This window comes from Crocuta crocuta, unplaced genomic scaffold (genome assembly GCF_008692635.1).
Source record: "Crocuta crocuta isolate KB4526 unplaced genomic scaffold, BGI_CrCroc_1.0 scaffold36, whole genome shotgun sequence".
Classification (NCBI taxonomy): Eukaryota; Metazoa; Chordata; class Mammalia; order Carnivora; family Hyaenidae; genus Crocuta; species Crocuta crocuta.
The window spans coordinates 8,712,342-8,738,166 of record NW_027532203.1 but is presented as its reverse complement, the minus strand read 5'-3'; the positions used below and the strand labels follow the sequence as shown (position 1 = coordinate 8,738,166).

Here is a 25,825-nt window from a genome sequence, read left to right as displayed (position 1 = left end):
TTTTACCCTTCTAATGAGATCTCTTTTGGTCTCTGATGCAGCAGGTGCTTCAGGCACTCTCCCAGGGTCTAGGATTCTCTCAGTGGTGTCTTGCTTATGACTAGTTGTTAGTTGAACTTCCTGTGAGGGGGAGTAGAGTCAGGGACAGATTATGTTGGCATCTTGGCGACATCACTCCTGTGTATCCCCTTTGTTGAAGTGTCTTTTCTTTTCTTTTTTTTTAATGTTTTATTTATTTCTGAGAGAGAGAGACAGTGTGAGCAGGGGAGGGTCAGAGAGAGAGGAAGACACAGAATCCAAAACAGGCTCCAGGCTCTGAGCTGGCAGTCAGCACAGAGCCTGACACGGAGCTCGAACCCACGAACCATGAGGTCATGACCTGAGCTGAAGTCGGACGCTTAACCAACTGAGCCACCCAGGCGCCCCTGAAGTGTCTTTTCAAATCTTTTGCCTGTAGGAGGTATGGATCTAAGTTTTGTGGGAGGTTTTGATTGTTGAGGTTTTTTTGCATATGAATATACAAATATTCCCGCATCATTTGTTGACAAGTCTGTTCTTTCTCCCTTGTCTTTGTACCTTTGTCAAAAATGGGTTGTCCATATATGTGTGTCAGTTTATTTCTGGACTTTAATTTTGTTCCATTGATCTATTTAGCTGTCTTCAGGCTGATACCACGCTGCTTTGATTATAATAGCTTTAGAATAATTCTTGAGATCAAGTAGCATTCGCCCTCCAATTTTATTTTTCTTTCTCATTTTGGTTATTTTAGGTTCTTTGAATTTCCATTTGAATTTTAGCTTGTCAGTTGAAATTGAATTAGCTTGGCAGTTTTTAATAAAAAAATCTCGTGAGATTTTGACTGGGATTGCATTAATTCTATAGATCAATTCATACTCTTTTCCTCCTTTGTTTTTTGTTTTTTTGTTTTTTTGTTTTTTTACATAAAAGGTAGCTACCATACACACAGTTCTGCATTTGGCTCTTCTCATAGTAAATCAAGGAGATCTTCTTCTCCCTTAGTCTCCATTTTAGTTTTCTTGTGTTCTGTTGTCAGAATGTACTTTATTAAATTCTTTTAGTCCCTTATGGTGGATTTCTTGCTCATCTCCAACGTGTTGCTATTACAAATAGTGCTGCAGTACAGTAATTATACGTGTTTTTTGGTCTGTGGGCAAATAGAACTGCAGGAGAAATTTGAGAAATGTGATCTAAGTGTACATGCCTTTGAAATTTTAATGGGTATTGTTAAGTTGCCTTCCTTGGAATTTCATCAATTTATATTCCTGGAGTAATAAGAAAGAAAGTCTGTTTTGCCATGGTCTCAACAGTGTTACCAGACCTTTCCTTTTTTGTCAGGTTGATAGGTGTGGATGGTCTATCAAACTCATTTTGATTTGCATTTCTTTAGTACAGGCAAGTTTACTTTCTTATTTTATTTATTTTTTTTAAGTAAGTTCTGTCCCCAATATGGGCCTTGAGCTCAAACCCATGAGATCAAGAGTCACATGCTCTACCAACTGAGCCAGCCAGGTGCCCTGATACAGGTCTTTTTTAAGATCCGTTTGTATTTCTTGTGTGTGTGTGTGTGTGTGTGTGTTTGGGTGTGTTTTGTCCGTGTACTTTGCCCATTTTTTTTCTGTTGGATTGTCAGAATCTTTCAGTTCCAAGGAAGTCTTTATGTATTAGATTAGCCCTTTGTGTGATAAGAGTTGCAAATAGTTTTTCCTTATTATTTCCAATAGTCTCAGTTACATTTATCAGTATTTTTCATGCTTAAAAACCTTAATTTCTAGTAGAAACTGAGTAGTAAGCAATTGTGAACTGTTATACTAGTATTCTTTTTTTTTTAAAACATTTATTTATTTATTTTGAGAGAGAGTGCACGAGCAGGGGCAGGGGAGAGAGAGTGTGTGTGTGCACAAGTGTGTGTGGGGGGAATAGAGGGGGAGAGAAGAATATCCCAAGTAGGCTCCACATTGTCTGAACAGAGCCCAAGGCGAGGCTCCAACCCATGAACAGTGAGATCATGACCTAAGCTGAAATCAAGAGTCAGGCACTCAACCAACTAAGCCACCCAGGTGCCCCCCCAGTATTCTTTAGATTGGCGCATTTATGAATGTATTTCATAATTTCTAAAACCATGCTTCNAGATCATGACCTAAGCGAAAGTCGGACGCTTAACCGACTAAGCCACCCAGGCGCCCCATACAGACTTTTAATAAAGCGTAAAACATGTTTATAACAAACCCAATTGATCTTTAGTTTTCCTATAATAAGACAAAAGTCGGTAAACCTGTGTTTGGTATTTAATGTTTCATTATTTTCTCTTATTTGGAAAAGACTTAAATATCCAATGAGTTTGAACCAATTTATCATTTAATTACCTAGCAAAAACTTCAAGGCTACTAAAGATTTTGAAAGCTATATGCCTTTTTATATATTTAACCCATTTGTTCTTACAGTTACCCATGTGAACATAATATGACAAAATCAATCATTTTAAGTCGTTGACACATTGCAAAAAATACAACACAAATTTAGCTCATAAATTCAGGTAGAATAAAATACAGGTATCTGTATTATATTTGATGTTGGTAACTCTAAGAGTCATGTCTATTTTAATGAAACCAACCACTTTGAAGTAGCTTTAATATTGAATATGTCGCCCTGTGCCTACTAAAAAGTCGATCAAGACACCTGACTTTTGAGTCAGTGACTCTTGAGATCAGTGACTCTGGGTCTTTGTTTTGTAAGTTCGAGCCCCACATTAGGTGTAGAGATTACTTAAAAATAAAAAATTAACAAAAAGTCAACCAATTCATTCCCCACTGTCAATTAAAAAAAAAATTTTTTTTTAAATGTTTTATTTATTTCTGACAGAGAGAGGGAGCAGGGGAGGGTCAGAGAGAGAGGAAGACACAGAATCCGGAACAGACTCCAGGCTCTGAGCTGGCTGTCAGCACAGATCCTGACAAGGGGCTCGAACCCATGAACCGCGAGATCACGACCTGAGCCGAAGTTGGATGCTGAACCCACTGAGCCACCCAGGCGCCCCCGACTGTCAATTTTATCGAGAGCTCCTGTGGGGGAACCTGAAGTGGGCCATTGAAGTCCAGGGGAGTCCGGGCCCCTTCACGCTGATTTGGGAGGTACTCCAGTTTGAACATCATAAGGGGGTAGCCTGACAGCTTGGGGGTGCTCTTTGCTCCTTCATAGTGAGGGTGGGAGGAGCAGGAGCTGCTGGTGCTGCTGGCCCCCAGGATCGTATAGGAGCAGCCCAGGTGGAGGTACAGGAAGAGGAGGAGGGGGAGGTAAAGGCAGGGGTCGGGGGCACCCCTGTCAAGGCCAGAAGCAGATTCAGAGTTTAGACTGCCATCTTTCCATCTGCTTCCTGTCTCTCCCTCCTGATTGCTTCTCAGCCCTTTGGAGGGGATCGAGGAGCAGTCTGTGGATTGGACTTTGGTTCTAGTGCCTGGGCATGGGGCGGTGGGTTGAGGATTTCCAGTGTCTGCCTGTCTTCCTCCTCCTCTTCATCATCCTGACTTTTAGGAAGACGGTCAGGAGTCTTATTAAATTTTGGTTCACACTTACCTCTCTTTTTTAAAAATTAAAAAAAAAATTTTTTTTTAAATTTATTTCTGAGAGAGAGAAAGAGAGAGAGAGCATGAGCAGCAGAGGGTCAGAGAGAGAGGGAGACACAGAATCTGAAGCAGGCTCCAGGCTCTGAGCTGGCAGCACAGAGCCTGATGCAGGGCCCGAACCCACGAACCACGAGATCATGACCTGAGCTGAAGTCGGACCCTTAACCGACTGAGCCACCCAGGCACCCCTGTCCACACTTATCTCTATGGTCCATCAGTTGGGTCACTTCCCATAAAGCATCTTTATTTTATTTTTATTTTAGGATAAGTATTTTAAAAAGTGGTCACGGGGTCCCAGGCTCAGGGTGTAGGATCTGGGGTGTGGCCCCTCTGTGCACAGGTAGAAGCCGGGGCCTGAGCTCCCCCGCTTGGAGGAGCTCCATCTTTATTGTGGAGGAGCTTAAAAGCCTGAATGTAGGGTATTTGATCTCTGGCAGAGTTACTCCAGTTGCAAGATGGTGTGATAATTTATTTATTTATTTATTTATNCTAAGCGAAAGTCGGACTAAGTCGCTTAACCGACTAAGCCACCCAGGCACCCCGGTGTGATAATTTAAAGATCCATTTAGTGGCCATCTTTTTACTGAGCTCAAAACATAATATAGGCCGAGCAGTGTTACAGTAGAATAGCATTATCCTTTTAAATACAGAGTCACAACCATGAGTGTGCCCATCAGACAGAATTCGCCCGAGCAGGCCGAAATGTGCGGGACCTAAATCTTCCCGTCCTTATGCAGGTTCCAGGAGCACACGAGGTCCCTCTCAGGGCCCCCGCTTTTGAGGAGAGAGGTACGGAGTCTGTTCCCACTCAGTTCTCTTTAGAGCTAAATGGTTTAGACTCCCTTATTATTAGCCAGAAAATTTACACAAGCCTTCTATTAAAACATCAATTTGTATAATGCCAAATTAAAACAATCCATCAACTCCATCCCTTCTAGGTTATTCCCACCAAGAGAATACTACCGATAGCCATCAGCAGCAGGAATCGAAGTCAGGACCATCAACTGGAACTGAGGGGGTCTGGGTGGCCAGGCGAAGTGCCCCGACACACCTGTGAAGTGCTGGGAGCCGGAGGGGCACCCAGGACTGGTGTTGGCACAGAGCAGCCGAGGTCCAGGCGACCCCAGGTGTCCTCAGGTGAGTTGCTCTGATGTCCTGCCGACAATGCCAAGAAATGTTGATGCAAAATGAACAAACTTTTAAAATTTTTCAAAAGGAAAAGAGTTTGAGTTGAGCCCAAGCTAGGACAGCTGTCAGGATACACCGTCTTCACGAAGAAGAGAGCGCTCTGGGGAGGGAACATGTGGTGCAGGGTTGTATGGTTTTTTCACATAAGGATTACAGATTATTATGACAAAGGGCATTCTACGAAGTTACACACTATCTTATGTTTTCAGTCTGTGCAAGGTTGAATGACTTTTTAATATAATGGAAACGAAGAAAGTTTTTTATCTTTATCTTTGGAATGTTTTTTGGGGATATTTTAAAAATAAAGCAGATGTACAGTGTGGGCTCAGGGCAGGGAGAGGTCCCATGCTTTGAGGTTTGGTTGAGTCATTTTGTCCCTGGCAAATGTTAAAGTGTAGCTTCCCTGGGAGCCCACGTGTTAGTTAGGGGGTCTTCACAGAGACAACAGTGAGATCTAACTAGGCAACAAATTCCGGTGGCGAGGCAACAGAGAAGCCCACCCAGTTCCTCTTCCCACAGACGGGGACAGAGGATCGAGAGGTGTGTTGAGTGTGCCCTGCTCCTGTGGCTGAGCCATGTCCGCCTCGGTACAGGTGTCTGCAGTGGCCCTCTGCCTGGCGGGGGCAGAGTTTGCTCCCAGTGCTCTTAAGGGGCCAGTGTGGCGCTGCCCTGGGCTGAGTTGGGTCAGGCCGCATGCCTGCCCTCAGCCCATCTGCCTGGACACACTGAACTGGTCACACTGAACTGCAGGGGCCTCTCTCTGTGTTGCCCCCTGAGAGGCTTTCACTGGTGGGCAGGGCCTGCAGTCAGAACAGACGTCTGTCCCCAGTCTAGTCTGTCTGCTGGGGTTGCGGTGACCTTGAACTACCAGGCTCTCTCTTTCTTTGTACTGGTCCTTGTGAGGTTTCTGCTCATAGGCAGGGCCAGCGGTCAGATCACGTGTCTGCATCCAGCCCCTGCCCGTTACCCTCCCCTCCCCCAGGGCAGGAGGCACTTTGGAGTGGCCGGTGGGGAGCTGCTTGCACAAGGAGAAGCTCGTGGTGTCTCTTGGCATGGACTCCCGCTGAGCGGGGCAGTCGGATAGGGTAGCGCACAGGGGAACGCAGGGGCGGGGTGTGGTGTTAGCAAGCTAGGTGGGGAGAGGTCACATCTGTGTCTCTAGGCTGGGGTGAGGGCAGGTGGTGCCCCCCAGCTCTTTTGTTCTGGAGAAGTCTCCTAAAGCTCTCTGCTGCTCCACTGCATGTTTTGAGATTAGTAAATAAATNCACCCATTTTCCCCACCCCCCAAACCCCCACACCCATCAACCCTCAGTTTGTTCTCTGTATTTAAGAGTCTGTTCTGGTTTGCCCCCCTCTCTGTAACTTATCTTTCCTTCCCTTCTCCTATGGTCTTCTGTTAAGTTTCTCAAATTCCTCATATGAGTGAACACCTATATCCGTCTTTCTCTGACTGATTTATTTTACTTAGCATAATACTCTCCAGTTCCATCCATGTTGTTGCATATGGCATGACTTCATTCTTTTTCATTGCTGAGTACTATTCCATTGTGTATATATGCCACATCTTCTTTATCCATTCAGCAGTTGATGGACATTTGGCGCTATCAATAGCCAAATTATGGAAAGTGCTGCTTCTCTGCCGTATCTCTGAGGGGTTTGTTATGCTGTCTCATCAAGGGCAGGGACCGTTTCCTATTGCCCTTGCTTTCTGGCTGTCCCAGAGACAGCCCACTGATCTTTACAGTTCTGGCGTTAAACCCCACTGATTGTACAAACTCGAAGTTAAGCCCCTCTGGTCCTCAAAGCCACGTTATGGGGATTTGTCTTCCCAGGGTAGGTCCCCTGTGTCGGGAGTGCCTGGTGTGGGGTCTGTTCCTCTCCCTTCGTGCACGTGGTGTGTCCCTCCCATTTGTAATTAGTCTCATGGGTTGGTTTGCTTTCTGACTGGCTTTGCCCTTCCTACCATTTTGGATGTAGCCTCCTTTCTCCTTACGTCTGGAGAGCCATTCTGCTGGTCCTTGGGTCATTTTCTGGGTTAGTTACGTGAATGTGGGTGGTGTATCTGTGGGACAAAGTTAGGCTAGGATCTTCCTCCACCATCTTCCCTGGAGCTTATTGTTGTGTATTGTGCAAGATACTGGTCCAGCTTCATTCTTTTGCATGTGGATGTCCAATTTTCCCAACACCATTTATGAAGAGGCTGTTCTTTCCCCATTGTATATTCTTGGCTCTTTTTTGTAAACTAATTGACCATATGTGTGTGGGTTTATTTCTCTATTCTGTTGCATTGATCTATGTGTCTGTTTTTATACCAATACCATCCTGTTTTGATTGCTGTAGTTTTGTAACATAGTCTGAAATCAGGGCATGTGATTCCATCAGCTTTGTTTTTACTTCTGAATATTGCTTTGGATATTCAGGGTCTTTTGTGGTTACATACAAATTCTAGGATTGTTTGTTCTGTTTCTGTGAAAAAATACCATTGAAATTTTGACCAGGATTTCATTAAATCTATACATTGCTTTGGATAGTGTGGACATTTAAACAATACTAATTCTTCCATTCCATGAGCACAGAATATTTTTCCATTTATTTATGTCATCTTCAGTTGCTTTTATCTATATTTTATATTTTTTAGTGCATAGTTCTCTCACCTCCTGGGTTAAATTTATTCCCAGGTATTTTATTCTTTGTGATTCAGCTGTAAGTAAGATTGTTTTCTTAATTTTTCTTTCTGCCACTTTGTTATTAGTGTATAGAAATGCTGGGGTGCCTGGATGGCTCAGTCAGTTAAGTGTCCAACTTCAGCTCAGGTCATGATCTCAAAGTTCATGAGTTCAAGCCCCGCATCAGGCTCTGTGCTGACAGCTCAGAGCCTGGAGCCTGCTTCAGATTCTGTGTCTCCCTCTCTCTTCCTCACCCATGCTCATGCTCTGTCTCTGTCTCTCAATAATAAATATTGTTTTTTAATTTTAAAAATTGAAAAAAGAAATGCAACAAATTTTTCTATATTGATTTTGTATCCTGCAACTCCACTGAGTTTTTTAGATTTAACAGATTTTTTGGTAGTATCTTTAGGATTTTCTATCCATAATATGTCATTTGCAAATAGTTACAGTTTCACTTCATTTCTGGTTTATGTGCCTTTTATTTCTTTTTCTTGCCTAATTTCTCTGGCTAAGATTTCCAATACTTTATTGGCTGAAAGGGGGAGAGTGGGCATCCGTGTCTTGTTCTTGATGTTAGAGGAAAAGCTTACAGCTTTTTTTTTTTTTAATGTTTTATTTATTTCTGAGAGAGAGAGAGAGAGAGACAGCGTGAGAAGGGGAGGGTCAGAGAAAGACGGAGACACAGAATCTGAAACAGGCTCCAGGCTCTGAGCTAGCTGTCAGCACAGAGCCTGACGCGGGGCTCTAACCCACAAACTGTGAAATCATGACCTAAGCTGAAGTTGGACGCTTAACTGACTGAGCCACCCAGGTGCCCCAAAGCTTACAGCTTTTTACCTTTAAGTATCACGTTACTTGTGGGCTTGTCATATTTGGTCTTTATTATGTTGAGGTACATTACCTCTATATCCACATTTTGAGAGTTTTTACCAGTGAATGGTGAATTTTGTCAAAGGCTTTTTTTCCCCATCTTTTGAGATGATTGAGTGATTTTCATCATTTATTTTGTTGGTGTGTTATAGTACATTGATTTGTAGATGTTGTACCATCTTTGCACCCCTGGAATAAATCCCATTTGGTTGAAGCATATGGTCCTCTTAATAAGTATCGTTGAATTTTGTTTGCCTATATTTTATGGAGGATTTTTGCATCTATGTTCATCAAGTATACTGGCCTGTAATTTTCTTTTCTTGTGGTATATTCTGGTAGCAGGATAATGCTGGCCTCATAAAATGAATTTGGAAGTACTCTTTCTGTTTTTTTGGGAGAGTTTTAAAAGGATTGGCATTATTTGGTAGAATTCACCAGTGAAGTTCTCTGGTCCTAGACTTTTGTTTGTTGGGAGGTTTTTGATTATTACTTCAGTCTCCTTACCAGTTTAGGAAAATTGATCTGTTTAGATTTTCTGTTTCTTCATGATTCAGTCTTATAGATGTAGGTTTATAGGAATTTTTCCTTCTGGGTTGTCCAGTTCAAATATAATTTTCATAGTGGTCAGTCATGATCCTTTGTATTTCTGTGGTACCAATCTTTTCTTGGCATGTCTAGCTAAAGATTTATACATTCTGTTTATCGTTTCAGAAACCAGTTTACTTTCATTTACCTTTTTCTATTGCTTTTTTGGTCTTTATTCATTTATATTTGCTTTGATCTTTGTTAATTTTTTTCTTCTAAGTTTGGGCTCTGCTCCCCTTTTTCTTATTCTTTGATGTGTAAAGTTAAGTGTTGTTTTTTTGAGTTTTTTCTTGTTCCTTGAGGTAGGCATTCATTGCTGTGAACTTTCCTCCTAGAACTGCTTTTGCTGCGTTTCGTAAATTTTGGTGTGTTGTATTTTCATTTGTCTCAAAGCACTTTTTATTTCTGTTTGATATTTTTTTTGCTCATGGGTTGTTCAGTAGCATGTTGTATGATGTGCACATATTTGTGAGTTTTCCAGTTTTTTATTGTAATAGATTCCTTGTTTCATCTATTAGAGTCAGAAAAAAGATGCCTGATATGATTTAAATTTTTTTAAATTGGCCTAATATGTGATCTATCCTGGAGAATATTGTTTATGCACTTGAGAATGTGTCTTCTGTTGTTTTCNTTAAAAAATTTGTTTTGGTTTATTTATTTTTGAGACAGAGAGAGACAGAGCACGAGCGGGGGAGGGCCAGAGAGAGAGGGAGACACAGAATCTGAAGCAGGCTCCAGGCTCAGAATCTGAGCTGCCAGCTGGAACCCAATGCAGGGCTCGAACCCACGGACCACAAAATCATGACTCGAGCTGAAGTCGGACACTTAGCCAACTGAGCCACCCAGGTGCCCCCTTAGTGTATTTTTTAAAGCCAATGTTTCCTTATTGATTTTCTGTCTGGATGATATATCCATTGATGAAATTGGAGTATTAAAGTACTATAGTATTATTGTATTGCTGGTTATTTCTCTCATTATGTCTGTTAATATTTGCTTTTTGGTATTTTACTATTTGGGGGTGCATAAATACTTACAAATGCCATATCCTCTTGGTGGGTGACCCTTTTATTGTTATATGATGACCTTCTTGGTCTCTTATTACAATCTTTGTTTGAAAGTCTGTATTGTCTGATGTAACTATAGCCACCCCAGCTTTCTTTTTAAGGTTTCCATTTGCATGGACTTTTTCCATCCCTTCACTTTCAGTCTGTGTGTGTCCTTCCATCCGAAGTGAATCTGTTGTAAGCAGCATATTGTTGTGTCTTTTATCTTTTCAGCTACTCTGTGCCTTTTGATAAAAGAATTTCGTTCTTTTATGTTTAAAGTAATTCTTGATATGTATGTACTTAATTGTCACCTTGTCAGTTGCTCTCTGACTGTTTTGTAGGTCTTTTCCTTTCTTTATTCTCTTATTTTCCTCCCTTGTGATTTGGTGATTTTCTGTATTGGTATGCTCGATTCTCTTTCTGTCTTTTGTGTATCTACTGTAGGTTTTTGCTTTGTGGTTCCTGTGAACCTTACATGTAACAGCTTATAACAGTGTATTTTAAGTTGATAACAACTTAAGTCTGAACATCATTAAAGCTTTACAGTTTTAACTCCCGCCCACCAGTTTTATATGTTTGTTCATAATTTAAGTCTTTTTATTTTGTGTATCCCTCAAAAAATTATTGTAGTTTTAGGTATTTTTATACTTCTCTGTTTCAGCTTTCATACAAGCTTTGTAAGTGATTAACCTACCACCTTTACATTAGTCTCTGAATTTTACTATGTATTTACCTTCACCAGTGAGATTTATACTTCTGTGTTTCTTGTTACTAATTAGCACCGTTCATTTTAGCTTAAAGAAATCTCTTTATAAAATTTCTTCTAAGACAGGGCACTTGGGTGGCTTATTCGGTTAAGCGTCCAACTTCAGCTCATGTCATGATCTCACGATTCGTGAGTTCGAGTCCCACATTGGGCTCTCTGCTGTCAGCATGGAACCCACTTCAGATTTTCTGTCCCCTCTTTCTCTGCTCCTTCTCGCCAGTTCCCTCTCTCTCTCTCTCAAAAAAAAAAAAAAATTTTTTTTTAAATTTCTTTTAAAGCTAGTGTAGCGTTGATGAACTCCTTTAGCCTTTGCTTCTCTGGAAAACTCCTTATCTCTCCTTAAATTCTGAATGAAAACATTGCCAGGTATGGTCGGTATTCTTGGTTGGAAGTTTTCTTCCTTCAGCACTTTGAATAACACTCCCTTCTGGTCACCAACATTTCTCCTGGAAAATCTGATCTTCTTATGGGGGAAAATCCCTCTTACATAAGAAATTGGTTTTCTTTTGACGCTTTTAAAATTCTTTCCTTATCTTTAACTTTTGACATTTTAATTATAATGTGTGTTGGTTTGAGTCTCTGCAGGTTCTTATTTGGAACTCTCAGCATTTCCTGGATCTGGATGTCTGTTTCTGTCCCCAACTTAGAGAAATTTTCAGGTAGCTTTTCTTTCTTCAGATAAGCTTTCTGCCCCTTTCTCTTTTCGCCTTCTTCTGGAACCTTTTAATGCAAATGTTGGTCTTTGATGTTATTTCATAAGTCCTATAAGCTATCTTTACTTTTCTACATTGTTTTTTTTTTCTTCTTCCTTTTGCTGCTTTGATTGGATGAGTGCTGCCCTGTATTTGAGTTTTCTTTTCCTTTCTTCTTCTTCATCTAGTTTACTTTTGAACCCCTCTGGTTATTTTTCAGTTCATTTATTGTATTCTTTAGCTGTCCCATAGAGGAGGATCAAAGTTGGCACCTAGATTCAGGCTGATTATAAATCAGACCCTCAGGCAACAGCTTTTATTATTATTATTATTATTTTTTAATTTTATTGCTAGGAGAGAGAGAGAGAGAGAGAGAGTGTGAGGAGGGTAGGGTCAGAGAGAGAGGGAGTCACAGACTGAAACAGGCTCCAGGCTCTGAGCTGGCAATCAGCACAGAGCCTGACGCAGGGCCTGAACCCACGAACCGCGAGATCATAACCTAAGCGAAAGTCGAACGCTTAACTGACTAAGCCACCCAGGTGCCCCATCAGCTTTTAAAGTATACAAATGTATACAGTCCTGTAGGACTGCAAACATTAGGTCCTGCCGACTACCAAAGCAAGACACCTTGGAAATGTCCTGAGAGTCAGTCACAAAAATTGAGGTGCCAGGCAACTATCTATTTGAGCTCCTTTCTGGGAGATAGCAGTGAACTGAAGCAAGGCAGATGGAGGGCACAGGATGGCATCTACCAACTTACGACTAAGTACAGCATCTTAGTAAGTCTCTAGATGTATGTCAAACCAAAAACCTGCCCTTGGGCCAAAGCTCCAGGACAAGCAAATAGTCCTTTATCACAGAAAGACTGGGGGTATGTTTCAGTCTTGGGGGTGTGTATTGTGCCCTGGGGTTTTTAGCGGGCTAGAGACCACCTGCCATTTGTTACAGTCGTATGGAATACAGGAATGCAGACCTTCCTGGCCACCAGCGCTGAGCAGTTAAGGGGCATCCCCGAGGCAGTAGCCGCAAAAAAGGCAGCAGACATAAAAATGGGGCCGCCAGACGTTATACAAGCCCCGCTCTGGGAGATACTGGTGCTCGGAAACATAGCAGAGGGAGAACAGAAAGATAGCCCTCTGAGGTCTCTGGAAAGGTTTGCAGTCGGCCCTTAGATGTGTGTGTGATTACAAGTCTGTCCCTCAGATGTAGCCGTGGAGATTGGCTAATAGGCCTCTTTCACAGAGACTGGGCTCCTCTTGCTGTGCACTGGAAATGGTAGACAGTTAAAAAGGGTTTCTCTGTTGGTGACACAGTCCTGTGTGACGCATTAGCCGGCCGGCCACCACAGCCAGGCCGCCTAGAGATGTCACCCTGTAGCACCTGCGAAAAAGCAGGGCATCAGATGAGGGTCTGAATTGCTTTCTGGGAGATACGGACAAGCTGGAGTGAGGCGGAGAAAGAGGGCAAGCATGATGTCCACCAGCCTCCCTCCCCCGAGAGTCCCTCCGTAGGCCACTAGATGTGTGCCGGGCCCGAAGCCTGCCCCTCAGGCCAAAGCTCCCGGACCAGCAACGTGGTCACATATCACGGAAGAGATACTGCGGTGGCGTCAGCCGGCCATGCCCTGTCTCTCCAGGTGGTACAGTCTTGTGGGTCCCGGAATGTGGGCCCTGCTGGTCCCCAGAGCCAGGTGACCCCAGGGGTGTTCACACTGAGGCACCCGATGTAAAACCAGGACCGTGTGCCTGTAACAGCTCCCCTCTGGGAGATACCCGTGCTCTGGAGGGCAGCAGAGGGAGGACATGGAGATGGTGTCTGCTGGGGGAAAGGAAGAAGGAGCCTAGATTAAAAAGAACTGTTTTTGAAGTGTCTACTGGCCTCCATCCTTGGAGAGCACCCCGGCAGGCCCCTCGATGTGTGCTAAATTAGATGCCTGCCTCTCAGGCTGATGCTTTAAGGTAAGTAAATAGGCCTCTTTCACGTAAAGTTTGGCCACGCCTGTACTGGGCCCTGGTGTCCTTCAAGAGCCATTTCTCAGTTTGCACGATAGCCTTTCGGGTCTCAGGAATGCAAACCCTGTTGGCTTTCAAAGCTGTAAGTTTCAGGGGCTTCCCTTTCAGGGGTAGGTCTTAGAAGTTGGGGTTCCCGATGTAGGGTTCAAACCCTTCACTCCTCATGGAGAAGCTCTGGATTTCAGATGCTGGAAGTGGGGTTTTCAGCAAGATTGCAAACTGCCTTTCCTACCCACTTCAGTGAAGGTGGTTTGCCCAGTGTTAGGAGTCCCTCAGATTCTGTTTCCAGGGGAAATTGTTTATTTGTAGCTGTAGATCTGGTGTGTCCGGGAGGAGAAGAGTTCAGGATCTTCCTATGTCTCTATCTTGAACTAGCCTTACTCCTTTTTATGGCTAAATGATATTCCATTATGTGTAAATCCCACTTCTTGTGTTTGCACTCATCTCTTGATGGATGTTTAGGTTGTTTCTACATTTTGGCTGTTGCAATTAAGTGCTGCTGTGAACATTCATGTACAGGTATCTGAGTACCTATTTTTATGGTTTGGGGGTAAATATACATGTACTTGGGAGAATTGCTGTTTATATGGTAATTGTTTCTCTTATAGAGAAACTGCCAAACTGTTTCAACAGTGGGTGCGACATTTTACATTCCCACCAGCAGTGGGCAAGGGATTCAGTTTCTCCACATCCTTGCCAACACTTTTTTTTAAAAGTAAACTCCAAGCCCAGAGTGGGGCTTGAACTCATGACCCTGAGATCAAGAGTCACACGCTCTGCTGACTGAGCCAGCCAGGTGCCCTTCCTTTTTTTATTTATAGTTATCCTAGTGGATCTGAAGTGGTATTTCACTGTGGTTTTGATTTGCATTTCCCTAATGACTAATGTTGATATTTTTATACTTTTGTTGGCCATTTATATATTTTCTTTGAAGAACTGTCTATTTAAGTCAAGAAAATCAATTTTTACAGTGTTTAGATAGGACTTTTTGTAATTATAAATGCACCCGAAGTTTTACTGTAGCCATAACTTTCAAGCAGATTCTGATAGGACTTTTAGAAAAAGTCTTTCAATTTTCATAAGCTTCACCCACATCACATGAAGGCAACGACTTAATATATAAACTCCATTAAGGTGTGTTTTGCTATCACATTGGCACCTTTTTAGACCATTTTACCCCACTGGGTATCATTATTGGAGTTTCTGGTACTGATCGTTAGTAAGAACCTTTAGGTGGTGCTCTTTGATTAAAAACGTATATTCCTCAGCCAATTTAAATACAGTAGGACATCCTAGGCGGAAAAGTGGCTTTTTTAAAAGGGATTATCTCCCAGGTCTGCTCAGAAATTTTTCTCATACAATTTCTATTGCAGAGTCTAATCTGTTCCATCAACTTTTATCCCATTTCCAAAGATCCAGACATGAAGTTCTGCTCCAGAAGGAGACAGTCAATTGTGGGATAGGAAAATGGGGCTCCTGATTTCGCACCATTTAAAGCACCCCTAGGCTGAGACTGTCATCATCTGCTGGCAATTGTGCCTCACACAGAAGTCCCCCACCGACGGCTTTCTGCAGAGAACCTCCTTCTCTGTGGCACAGTCCCATTTCCTTAGCGGGGTCACAGCTTCCGGCACTGTCCGGGAGCTGCCTGCCTGTCCTGCAGCTGGCTGATCACACCCCGCCCTCCCAGACTGCAGCCTCAGGTCCCCCTTCTCGTCCCCACCTGCTCTCCTGCCCTTCAGCATCCTAATTCCCCTTTGATCATTTGCTCACTTCCTAGCCCCATAGGTGAAAAGTTACCTATGTTTTTATTCTGGTTTCAGAACCAAGGTCATTTTAAAAAATTGTGCTTCATCTAAGTATTCTAAGATGTACCCTCCCAGGACACAGTTGATAGTGCCAGCCCTAAATCTGTACCGTTCACCTTTCAAGGCTAATGGCCTTTTCTCAGTCATTTCTCCCCCAATACTCAATACCCCGCCCCTCTTATTTATTTCTCACCACCAAAGCACCCGTTTCTTTAGAAACCTTGCAGACCTACATTCTTATGTCATATACCCTACTTGAAAGATGCTTTCCAAAGATTTTACGAAAGCATTTATTTATTAAACAAAAATATACATTAAATCTCAGATTTACAGAATATAGAAATAATTTATCCAAAGCAATTTGCATTTTACAATTGTTAATATTGCACCCAACAGTGTAAGTCTTTGACACATTTGCGTTGTCGACCTTTCCCACAATTCACAAAACAGGAGAGAAAACAGAATAATACAAGCAAACTTTTCTTTACCAAAAAAAGAAACAATTTACAGTTTATTTACAAGAGAAAGTTGTAAACTTCCAGAACTTTACTTCCATAGAAAAAAGAGGCATACATTCTTTTATCCTACCTAGAATGTGAACTATATACATGATGTGATTTCCTCATAGGAATTCAAAGGGACAGATAAATGTGGACATTCACAGCCTAATGGCAAAGAACAGAATTATTGAAAACACTTGTATATATCTTCACTGGAATATGGAAACTAGTGTGTGAAAAGCTTCTAGAAAAATAACTTTTGCCTCTTTGAGGATAGTTTCCTTAACTGCTTAAAATTATTTTCTATTTTAAAGGATACACTGTTAGAAATGTGGCTGCCAACAGCCTTTTTTCTATGAAGACAAGTGAAAAAGTGAGGTCTCTGTTCAAGTCCCTTATAAAACACGTGTAGGCAGGCACAAGGTTCGCTTTTCAAAAGAAAGCTTTACAAAATCACAATTTATCACTGATACCCTTGTTTTTAAGAACCTTTTAAAAAAAAAAGCCCATAAATATTTAAATGAAAGGAGGGAAGGAAGTGGCTAAAATAATATGCAGTAGTAAGAGTAAAGGTAGGTGATGCACACTTTTAACCTGGTAGTAAACTGAAGCAGACTGAAACCTTGTACTCATGAAATGTGAATTTTCCTTGATTGAACTCTTAATAGGAGAACATGAAACCGTGCAGCTCATTATCAACTCTCAAATGTCATTGGACCACTTAGCTTCCAGGTGATGAACATTCACGATTTTTCTGTCGTGGCCATTATAAATAAAAGATCTTCATTAACAAGGTACCCAATGGGGCAAAACAGTTACCTCTGGTTATGTATGTTGAAGGCCCCAGACAGGAATGAGCTAATTGTAATTTTACAATGCAGTACCATTTGCACTGAAATATTCTAATTCTCTTGTCCTAGGTGGCGACTGGATTACGACATCCCCTCTGAATCCTAACGAACCCAAGCCAGCTGAACAAGAGGACTTCCGAACAGGTATTCTTGGCTTCGCTATTGCAATAGTCCAGCCCAAGTACTCTGTTGCAAAGGTTGTGTCTTTAACACCCTCGTGACAAAGCCACTTTAAAAAAAAAAAAAAAAAAGGCCTGAGAGTCTTTCATAAAAAAACAGACGTCTGTGTGTGCGTGCGTGATGGCTTCGCGGCAGCCGCGTCAGCCCTCCACGGTGCGCCGGTACTCCGCCGTGCCGTCGGCGATGATCGCGTCTAGCGGGGAGCGCTTCTTCCGGATGCTGCGCCCGGAGGAGATGAGGTCCGCGTAGCCGCGCTGGTGCGAGAAGGCGTAGGCGGAGCGCCGCGAGGACACGCCCCGGCGGAACACCTGCTGCCGCCGCTTCCACTGCTCCTCGGCTTTCAAGCGCTTGCGGTGCTTCTGGATCTGTGGCGGGGAGAGGGGCGAGGCCCACAGTGAAACGCGGTGGGTGGCGGGGGTGGGCCGGCACGGAGGTCCCCGGGGTGGGTTACCTACTCCAGGCCGACTTGTTTAAGGCGGCATCGCTGTCCTCCTTTTTGCAGGATAGGACGCGCCCAGAGGGTGGTAACACTTGCAAGGGCTCGGACCTTCTAGAAAATGGGGAGCCCAAGTTCCCGCTCCCCGCGCGCCACTGTTCTTTGCCACTGACAAATCAGACTGGGACAGGCCCAAGAGAAACTTGGGTCGTTCTCTTTCCCTTGTTGCTACCGCATCTTCTGGCCCAGAGAAAAGGGAGAAGGTCTAGGGGGCCCTGAAGGTTGCCTGCCTAGCATCTTCTCTCTCCTTGCTGTTGAAAACCGAGTAGAGCCAAGTACTCCTTTCCCGCATATAGCCACGCCGCTCCCAGGACCAGGACTGAATTGACTTCCCTTGCCCCGCACGGTCCGGGAGCGGCCCTGTGACCTCTACTGGCCAAGGAGACCTGCGTGCGAGGCGGGGCCTGGGACCTCCCGTGCACAATCCCGGGCTCCTCAGGGAAAGCTACGGAGCAGCCTCCTGTATGCTTCTGGAGAGGGGTGTGTCAGGAGGAGCCGCCTGCAACTGTAGCCATCCCCCAACTTCAAGGTGAAGCTAGCTCCTAATGAGGAATGCAGAAGGGAGAGATGGAAAGCACCCCAGTGCTTTTGACAGACTTTTAGGTGCTCAGTCTCCAGAGCCTGAAGCCTGCTGATGATTATGTGAATCGAAGTGATACGTTATTTGAACAACTTGTAGCTCAGACGATTCCACCAGAAGAGGTGGCATTTTTCTAGAAAGAAAGGAAGGAAAGAAAAGAGCGAATCTCCAACCTATTTGCAGGGCAAAGTGTTAATACTGTAATTCTTAAGTTGAGGGGATAGATGCATGGGGGTTCCTTATATTATCCTCCCTTTGATAATGTTTAAAATAAAAAGCATGCAAACAAAAATCCCAGTCCCAAAAGACTTCTTTGCAAGACGGAGTTAAAGAGAAGTAGTATTGAAAAGACATCCATACCGAACTACCCACGAGTTTGAAATTTTGCAGGAAAGCTGCTGCGGGGACACAGTTTGATTTCTGTGAGGGGCACTCAGAATGAGGAGAATACTCTTTTTTCTGTACCTTGTCACTTTCTGATGGCCAGATGGTCATTGACAAGAAACGGACGGCGACCACGGGCAGTAAGCACACTGCGACGGTTAGGATGATGGTCAGCCAAATGTACGGCTGTCTCAAGGCGTTGGATGCTGTGCCTGCAAAAACATGGGGGGTGAGTCACAAAGGTCCTTATCCGAAGAGCGCAGCTTTATTCCGTAACCCTTACGTGCGTTATCTGTGACAGAGTTTTACAGTCAGATTGGCCCCCCCAGAACATTTGGTCACTGCTTAAAGGAATGAACATTTTAAAATAGGCTCAGCAGTGCAAAATTAGGAAGGCAAATGTACATCGATCAACAACTAAGGGGGAAAAAGTTACGTTTGTTGACATTCTATTAGGAAAAAATGGAAAATTAGGCCATCTCTACTTCTCAATTTTTCCAGGAATTTACATTCCAAAATTTATAGCTTGAAACTCCAGATAACAGTAACAATCAGGTCTTACACTAGGTGTTTTATTCGGGTCACGCCATTTAGTCAGACCTGAGGGGTGAATGGTAAGTTTCTCGAGTGGTGGAGAAGTGTAAAGGTTCGCCCAGGATAACAGAATTAGCTATGGCCACTTCTAAACAAAACCCCACAGCCATCTGACCAGAGACATACTTTTTCAGCTGCTGGTTTATGTCAGAAAAAGTAACAATTCTATCACACAACCAGGTAATCATATATTTTACCCAATTTTAAAGCTGTAATTTTCCCCTAGAGCCAAATCTGGCACACTGTTTTCTGTACTTACACTCTAGGTTTATAAAAATACTTTTAAAAAAATGTGTTTTTATACTGTTAAATGTGTGTTTAAAAACACTCCCTTTGGGAATATTCTAAATAACAGGGCATTAAATTTTTTAAAACACAAAACAATGTCAACAGAAACAATCGTTAAAAAAAAAATGAGCATAATCCCAAGAAGAGGGTTGCTATAGCAACGGTCTTTTTACAACTGGTTATTAAAAAAAACAAAATACAAACTCATCTTTTACAGGGAAACTAGTTTATGGGGATTTTTTTTTCCATTGTGAACCCAAACTAGTATATTTAAACTAAGAAATTTATAAATTCCGACTGATGAAACTATAAATTTAGCAATTCACATTCATTCTATCATTTTCTTTTGTCCTGTTTTATACGGCTATAAAGTATTTAATTTCTGAGCTATTTCTGTAAGTTTACTTATTTGTATACATTTTTCTAATGATGTGACAGTTTTCCACTTTTGATTTCTAGAATTTCCTCATCTGCGATTCATAGCTTGATACTATTCTTATTAGGTCTTTGAATTATTTCCATTTTTTTAAAAACAATTGAGATTGTGGTGGTGGTATAATCTTTGTACAAATTAGCCTTTCCAAAAATTGGTATGTTTTATCTTAAGGTGTTTTCTCCAAATGGAAATACTAGGTCAAAATGTACGAGATGTTTTATAGTCCATTATGTATTTCCAGATAGTGCTTTGAAGAAGTGAATGGTTTATGTGCATACTCAATTTCCCAGTAACCTGCCAATATTAGATTTTATTGGGGTGTGTGTGGCTAAAAACTAAATGAACAGATGCACAATTGTATCTTAAAACTTTTTCATTTTGCTTTCTTGCTGTCACATTACCACACTTCCAGTCCACCAATGTAATTCAGTTGCCAGCCAGGACACTCATTTTCACTAGCAATAATTTATACTTTGGGCTCTACTTAGAAGTCATGTCAGAATCTAAACTAATAACATTTCTCTATGCCTTTATTTTTGGAAGTTAGAAAATACCAACCTGTAAATTGAAATGCAGATGGAAAGAGAACATGTATCCCAGCGCTATGAAAGTCAAACATGATGCCAAAATAAAGTGCAATGCTTCCGAAAATTGAAAAAGCATTCACAAAGGTCCAGTAAGAAGTATCCAAGCCAATCTGTTGGGAAACCAGAGAAAAACCGAGCACTAATTTGGGGGAGTCACCAAGAAATAAAGGATCTAAGGATTCTGAAAACAATTTAGCAATTTAGGCATGATTTGAGTTGGAATACTAAACATCAGAAACTACCCGTGGCTCAGGTGAGAAGTAGGAAATGTGCTTGGTGTAAGCGGTGACGACAGCATTCATATTTTGTAAAGTGGCAGAGGCACAGCCGGACATAGAGTGGCAGCCAGATGGCTGTGCCCACTGGTCTATGTACAGAAACACAGGTACCTAACAGATACAGGGAACACATGACCAAAGCCATGTACCTGGAAGTTGACTGTTATTATAAGGGCAGAAGCAATCGTCACAGCAAAAGATTGGTAGTCTGAAGGCGCCTCTCCATCCTGCCCCACAGTTTGCAGATAGGCTCCAAGAGGTATGAAGAAGAGGATCATTGATGTTAAAATTCCGTGCACCAAGCTTACGAAGAATTTCTTGTAGTTGAATAGTAAGTCTCTCTGTCCTACTATGTACAGCCCAGGGAAGCGGAGGCTCAGTTTGTCACTCACATCCTTAAAGGGAAAACACAGTTAGCTGCGTACCCTCCAGGAATTGGCGAACTCAGAGATCCATTCCAGTTGATACCTCACACACACTTTCAACTTACTCAGTTTTAGGAAGGCAGAAACTCAACTAGATAAGTCCTGAATGGTTTCAGTGTGCAGAGGCCACAACCTCTTCACTTTAGTCCACCTTTACTTGATATTTAATTAAGATTAGGACTAGGTAGAAATATATTATTTTGCTGTCCACAGAAAGCAAATTAGTGATGTCAAAAAAAAAAATGTAGGGAGGCTGTTTTTACCTCCTGGGAAAATAGATACTTATTAATTCTTTGGGAAAGTATTTTCACATACAAGTTGATGGGTTAATTCCAAGTCATTCTTTTTATTCATTAAAGTACTTTCTCCAAGAATTGCTACTAGATAGAATGTGGACTAATTGGGGAATTAAACATACAAGTTTAGAGAAATACTAAAGTAATTGACTTTTAAAGTAAGTAAGTTATTACAGAGACATACTATACTGCCGGGTGTCTTAACAAGAAACTCTCAGTGTCCAAAAGGAAGATACTAAACTTTTCTATCAGTGAATTCAACCCAGGCACAGAAATCCTCGTTTCGTACTATAAAACGAGAAGCACAGGTCCTCTTGTTGCCTGGCAACAGGACAGCAATAGGGTTTTCTCAGGAAGAAGGGAAACCAAAAGAATGCATTGAGATATTTGGGTTTAACTTCTCGCACAGGTGCTCCGTCTGCCCTGACGTGTCCCTGCGAGCACGAGGTCCTACCTGGTCCAGCAGCCCCATGAGGAGCACGGGCAGGCTGGAGTAGAGCACGTTGTAGAGCGTGATGAACCAGTCCTCGTACGCCGTCTGCAGGGAGGGTACAGAGTCTCGTGTCACAAACCAAGACCTATGCCGGCCTCGTCAACGCGCGCTCATTCTATCTCAAGCAGGGAGGCCCCCAGGATGCGTGGGGACTTCTGCCAGAGTAACCCCGCCCCCCACCTGCAGAAGGTGTGAGCTGGCTTCCGCGGAATGGGCAGAATCAGAGCGTTCCGCAGGACAGACCTTCCTTCTGAAATGAGTAGGAGAATATACACCAAAACATTTTTTGGAAAAGGAATCCATTCTATTTGAAGAATGCTGGAAAATACTTTGGTGCTGATCCTTTCTATATTCCTTTGTTAATGAATCAGAATACACGAGGTATCATTCAAGTGTTCTTTGACTTTGCAAGTCCAGCATTTCTATTTAAACATTTTGTGAAGCAGAATTTGAATATTAAAAATATGCTTCTGAAGGGCACCTGGTGGCTCAGTCGGATAAGCATCTGACTTCAGCTCGGGTCATGATCTCATGGTTCGTAAGTTTGAGCCCCACATCGGGCTGCGTGCTGATAGCCTAGACCTGGAGTCTGCTTCTGCGTCTCCCTCCCTCTCTGCCCCTCCCCTGCTTGCTCTCTCTCAAAAATAAACGTTTAAAAAAAATATGCTTCTGAAAATGATGCATAGGGTTGTGCACACACATCCTCAGGGTGGCAGAGAGGAAACGGGCCTACTTGTTACCACCACTTGTACCCAGTCACTGCTATCACTTGCTCAAGGTTGCTCCTGACCCTCGGTTTCCAAGGCTTCTCTGATACCATTTGCCTGAGGCACAGCATCGGAAGTTTGGACAACCACGGGCACTGACTTAGGTTCATTTTAACTGATGGTAGTTTTTTGTTTGTTTGTTTTTTGCCATGTCACTGTTTTAACATATATGCACTGCACTCCCATTTCAGCAATAACTAAAAAATTAAAAAAAAAAATCAGATTAAGAGAACAAATCTGTGATCATCCAGAATTTATATAACCCCTTTAGCCTTGATCACAATGTCATTGTTGATTTGCCATCAAAATTCATAATTTAGTATTATTCTTTTCTTTATTTATTTTGAGAGAAAGCAGGCAAGCAAGCAGAGGAGGGGCAGAGAGAAAGAGGGAGAGAGAATCCCAAGTGGGCTCTGCACCGTCAGTGCAAAGCCTGACACCAGACTTGAACTCATAAACTGTGAGATCATGACCTGAACTGAAGCCAAGTGTCAGACATTTAACCAGCTGAGCCACACAGGTGCCCTTTATCATTATTCTTAATGGCAAGGTAACTTAGGAAAAAGATCTAAGGTGAAGGCAAACACACATAAACAAAAGCCAGGAACAAATCCCAACTTTTCAAAGGTGAACTAAAGTATTTTTAAAGCACCAGAAACATTTTAGAAACGTCACCTGTAATCTCAATCTGTGCCTCAACTATTAAGAGAGCATCAAAGCTGTAGATATGGAGGGGAAATGTTTTTTTCAGGAGTTATTTACGTAAGAGTCCTATTTAATCAGATAATAACAATTATCCTATTACCTGTGCAGAGTACCCATTGAAGAAGGAGTACCAGAAATGAACCAAAGTAAATGCAAAGTTTTTATAAAAGAAGTATCGTAGGAACTTGCACATCCTTATGTAAGACCAGCGGCCGTGCACCAGCAGCAGTCTCTGCAAGTATCTGAACTGGGCGAAGGAGTAGTCACTCGACATGACCGCCTGCATGCCTTCTTGTCCACTTATTCCAACACCAATGTGGGCAGCTGTGGGGCGGAGGGAGAAGATGCGTGAATCATAAGCTAATTTTAAAGCAAAACATTGAGATGATAAAAATGTTTCCATAGCAAAACAAAGAAACAGACATTCATGGAATGAAAACCTTGCTCACCAGCCCCGCCTTAGCTTCTGAACTCAACTTTGTGCCAGAGATACAAGTTGCTAAAAAAAGAAAAAGCACATGGTGGGGCCTCTAAAGAGTATTTGTGGAAGGATCCCAGATGGGTGGTAAATTCCATTTGGGTTACCTGCCCAGCTCATAAGCCATCCTTCTCACCCATGGAGGGCACCCAAGGAATCCCCACATACTGTGTGTCCCTGCCTCCCTGGAGTCAGCCCTGGGCTGGTGTGTCATGAGTAGCAGATACTACTAATGGGCTCTCCCAACCTTCATTCCACCCTTGTTCTATTGGAAAGGTGGGAAGGCAAATAAAAACCTAACACCACTCTGACTGCCTTGCGGCACAGTTCTTTTTGTGAATTGGGTTCCATCGTTATGAGCCACCTGCAGTGGAAGTATAAGCCACTTGGAGCGCAGCAGCCCTTCCCTTTGTGGCATTTCTGCAGCAGAGTGCGCATCCTCTCTCCAGCTGCCTGGGGGTGGACAGGCCAAAGCTCTTCAGCTGAAAAGCCCTTCACAGAAGCCTCAAAGTTAGAAGCTCCTCTGGTGAGTGACTAAGACATTCGAGACTCAGCCCAGCACCCACTTCTTCAGTCCATCCAGAGCTTTTATGAGCACTTAGTCCCTTATGTTAATCACTTCCTGCTTAAAGTACCCAGTGGCATCTGTTTCTTATCCTATCCTTGACAGAAAACCCAAGCTGGACCAATCCGTGTCTCTTTCACATTTTGGTATTAAGATTTGGGTTTGTGTTTATAATTTTAAACTTCTAAATTCTTGAGTTGTGGGACAGATATATTTATTTCCAGTGGGTTCTGAGGAGCAGAAGTAAAGTGGTCTAGGAAGAGGGATAAACTGAAGCTGGGTTCCAGGTTCCAGCATTTTCTCTAAAGTCTGGCTTCTTGGGAGGCATGAAACATCTTTAGATCTCTTAAATTTTTTTTGTCTTAAGCTTATTTTAGCTGTTCTCTGATATTTGCAATCAAAAGCATTTTAACTAAGATACTATTAAACTTCCAGCATTTAGTCACGGCCCACCGTGACCTTAAGAGACATGATTTTTTTTTTTTTTTTTTTTTGCTGCAAAAGTTTTCCAGAATGGATAAAAGTGAATGTGACAATTCTGTCCATCCTTCCAATAGTCATTTAGTCACGGTTTTAACTTAGAGAATCACGAATTTCATGTAGGTCTTAAAAGGCATGGAACTAAAGACACACTGAGATCTGTCAGAATGTGTGTTGGAGAACAAACCTATTATTACTCAGACCCAGAGAAGTGACTGCCAATTCAGCAGGGTTTCCAACTAAAAGCGGCTCTAGAAATCCTGCCGTAGTGGCAGAGTATGAGGTCTGGCAAATTCAAAGCGACACAGTGACTTGGCCAAACCTAAGTTTTCAGTAACACTTTGCGATCCTAAAAAACAGGATAAATTGCATGTCTCATTCAATATTTATGACTTCTTTTAAACACATAAATAATTCTCATGACTAGTCGTGGTGCCAAACTGCGCTTTCCTCCCAAACCATGAGCTTCTTTCCTGAACAAGCAACAAAGGGAAATGCTGACATTCTCTTGGAGCCAAGGAGAAGGGGCCCCTGCCACAGGCCCGGACGTCCAGTGCAGCCTGTTTGCTGAGCACACCAAGGACAGTATGTGAAAGAACACGGCCACAGTTCACAGGGGAGGCATGGCAACCGAATAAATGTTCTTTCTAATACTATAATCTAATACAGATACCTAGCTTTTCCTGAAGCTTCAGAAATGTGGTTTCAGATGCCTCACTGGTAGGCTCCTTCATAGCTCCGTAACACACTCATCACTTCCTCAAGCCTTTGGGCCTCTGTCTCCCCTCTCGTGCTTCTTATTCATTCTTAGGGTCTTAGGCCAAGAAAAACACCAGCCACCAGCCAGCAGACACCTTCAGGCCCAAGACGGGGAGTCAGGGCAGCCCATGAGAGTTCTTGGGTCCTTGCTAGAGACAAAAACATGGCGGCAGGGAGGACTGCAATTCCCTCCAGTTCTATTGGGCTATACTACTAAATGTGGAACATGCTAACAAACGGCCAAGTTTTTTTGACACTTAAATTTCACTGTACTTCTTTATAAACAAATATAATTTCTGTATATTTTATACAGGTGAAAGCGATGCTAGTTTTTCTAAAATACAAAAAGGCACTATCAGTACTTGGATAAAGCCATGGACTTCCAAGGACACCTGAGTTTCTTTGA

The 25,825-nt window shown here is 42.6% G+C and overlaps 2 protein-coding genes across 9 annotated transcripts in view; one reads left to right on the top strand and one right to left on the bottom strand.

Moving 5' to 3' along the window:
- LOC144242711 (uncharacterized) overlaps positions 1 to 25,825 on the top strand; it is a 53,710-nt gene that overhangs the window by 14,140 nt on the left and 13,745 nt on the right. For 2 of the 7 annotated variants that reach the window (XM_077777690.1, XM_077777692.1), the window contains exons 1-3: positions 2,885 to 3,149; positions 4,580 to 4,778; positions 16,698 to 16,772. In XM_077777690.1, coding sequence (XP_077633816.1) covers positions 3,024 to 3,149; positions 4,580 to 4,778; positions 16,698 to 16,772 — 400 coding nt within the window. In that variant the 5' untranslated portion in view covers positions 2,885 to 3,023. Of the gene's footprint in view, positions 1 to 2,884; positions 3,150 to 4,579; positions 4,779 to 16,697; positions 17,213 to 17,310; positions 18,254 to 20,689; positions 20,722 to 21,581; positions 22,391 to 23,245; positions 23,328 to 25,825 lie in introns of those variants that run through there. The other 5 variants (XM_077777693.1, XM_077777691.1, XM_077777695.1 and 2 more) reach the window with 5 other exon arrangements.
- ATP8B1 (ATPase phospholipid transporting 8B1) overlaps positions 16,888 to 25,825 on the bottom strand; it is a 116,949-nt gene continuing 108,011 nt past the window's right edge. For both annotated transcript variants that reach the window (XM_077777688.1, XM_077777689.1), the window contains 6 exons: positions 23,238 to 23,461; positions 21,627 to 21,710; positions 20,601 to 20,846; positions 20,145 to 20,283; positions 18,350 to 18,480; positions 16,888 to 17,173 (listed from right to left, as the gene is read on the bottom strand). In XM_077777688.1, coding sequence (XP_077633814.1) covers positions 16,949 to 17,173; positions 18,350 to 18,480; positions 20,145 to 20,283; positions 20,601 to 20,846; positions 21,627 to 21,710; positions 23,238 to 23,461 — 1,049 coding nt within the window. In that variant the 3' untranslated portion in view covers positions 16,888 to 16,948. The remainder of the gene's footprint in view (positions 17,174 to 18,349; positions 18,481 to 20,144; positions 20,284 to 20,600; positions 20,847 to 21,626; positions 21,711 to 23,237; positions 23,462 to 25,825) is intronic.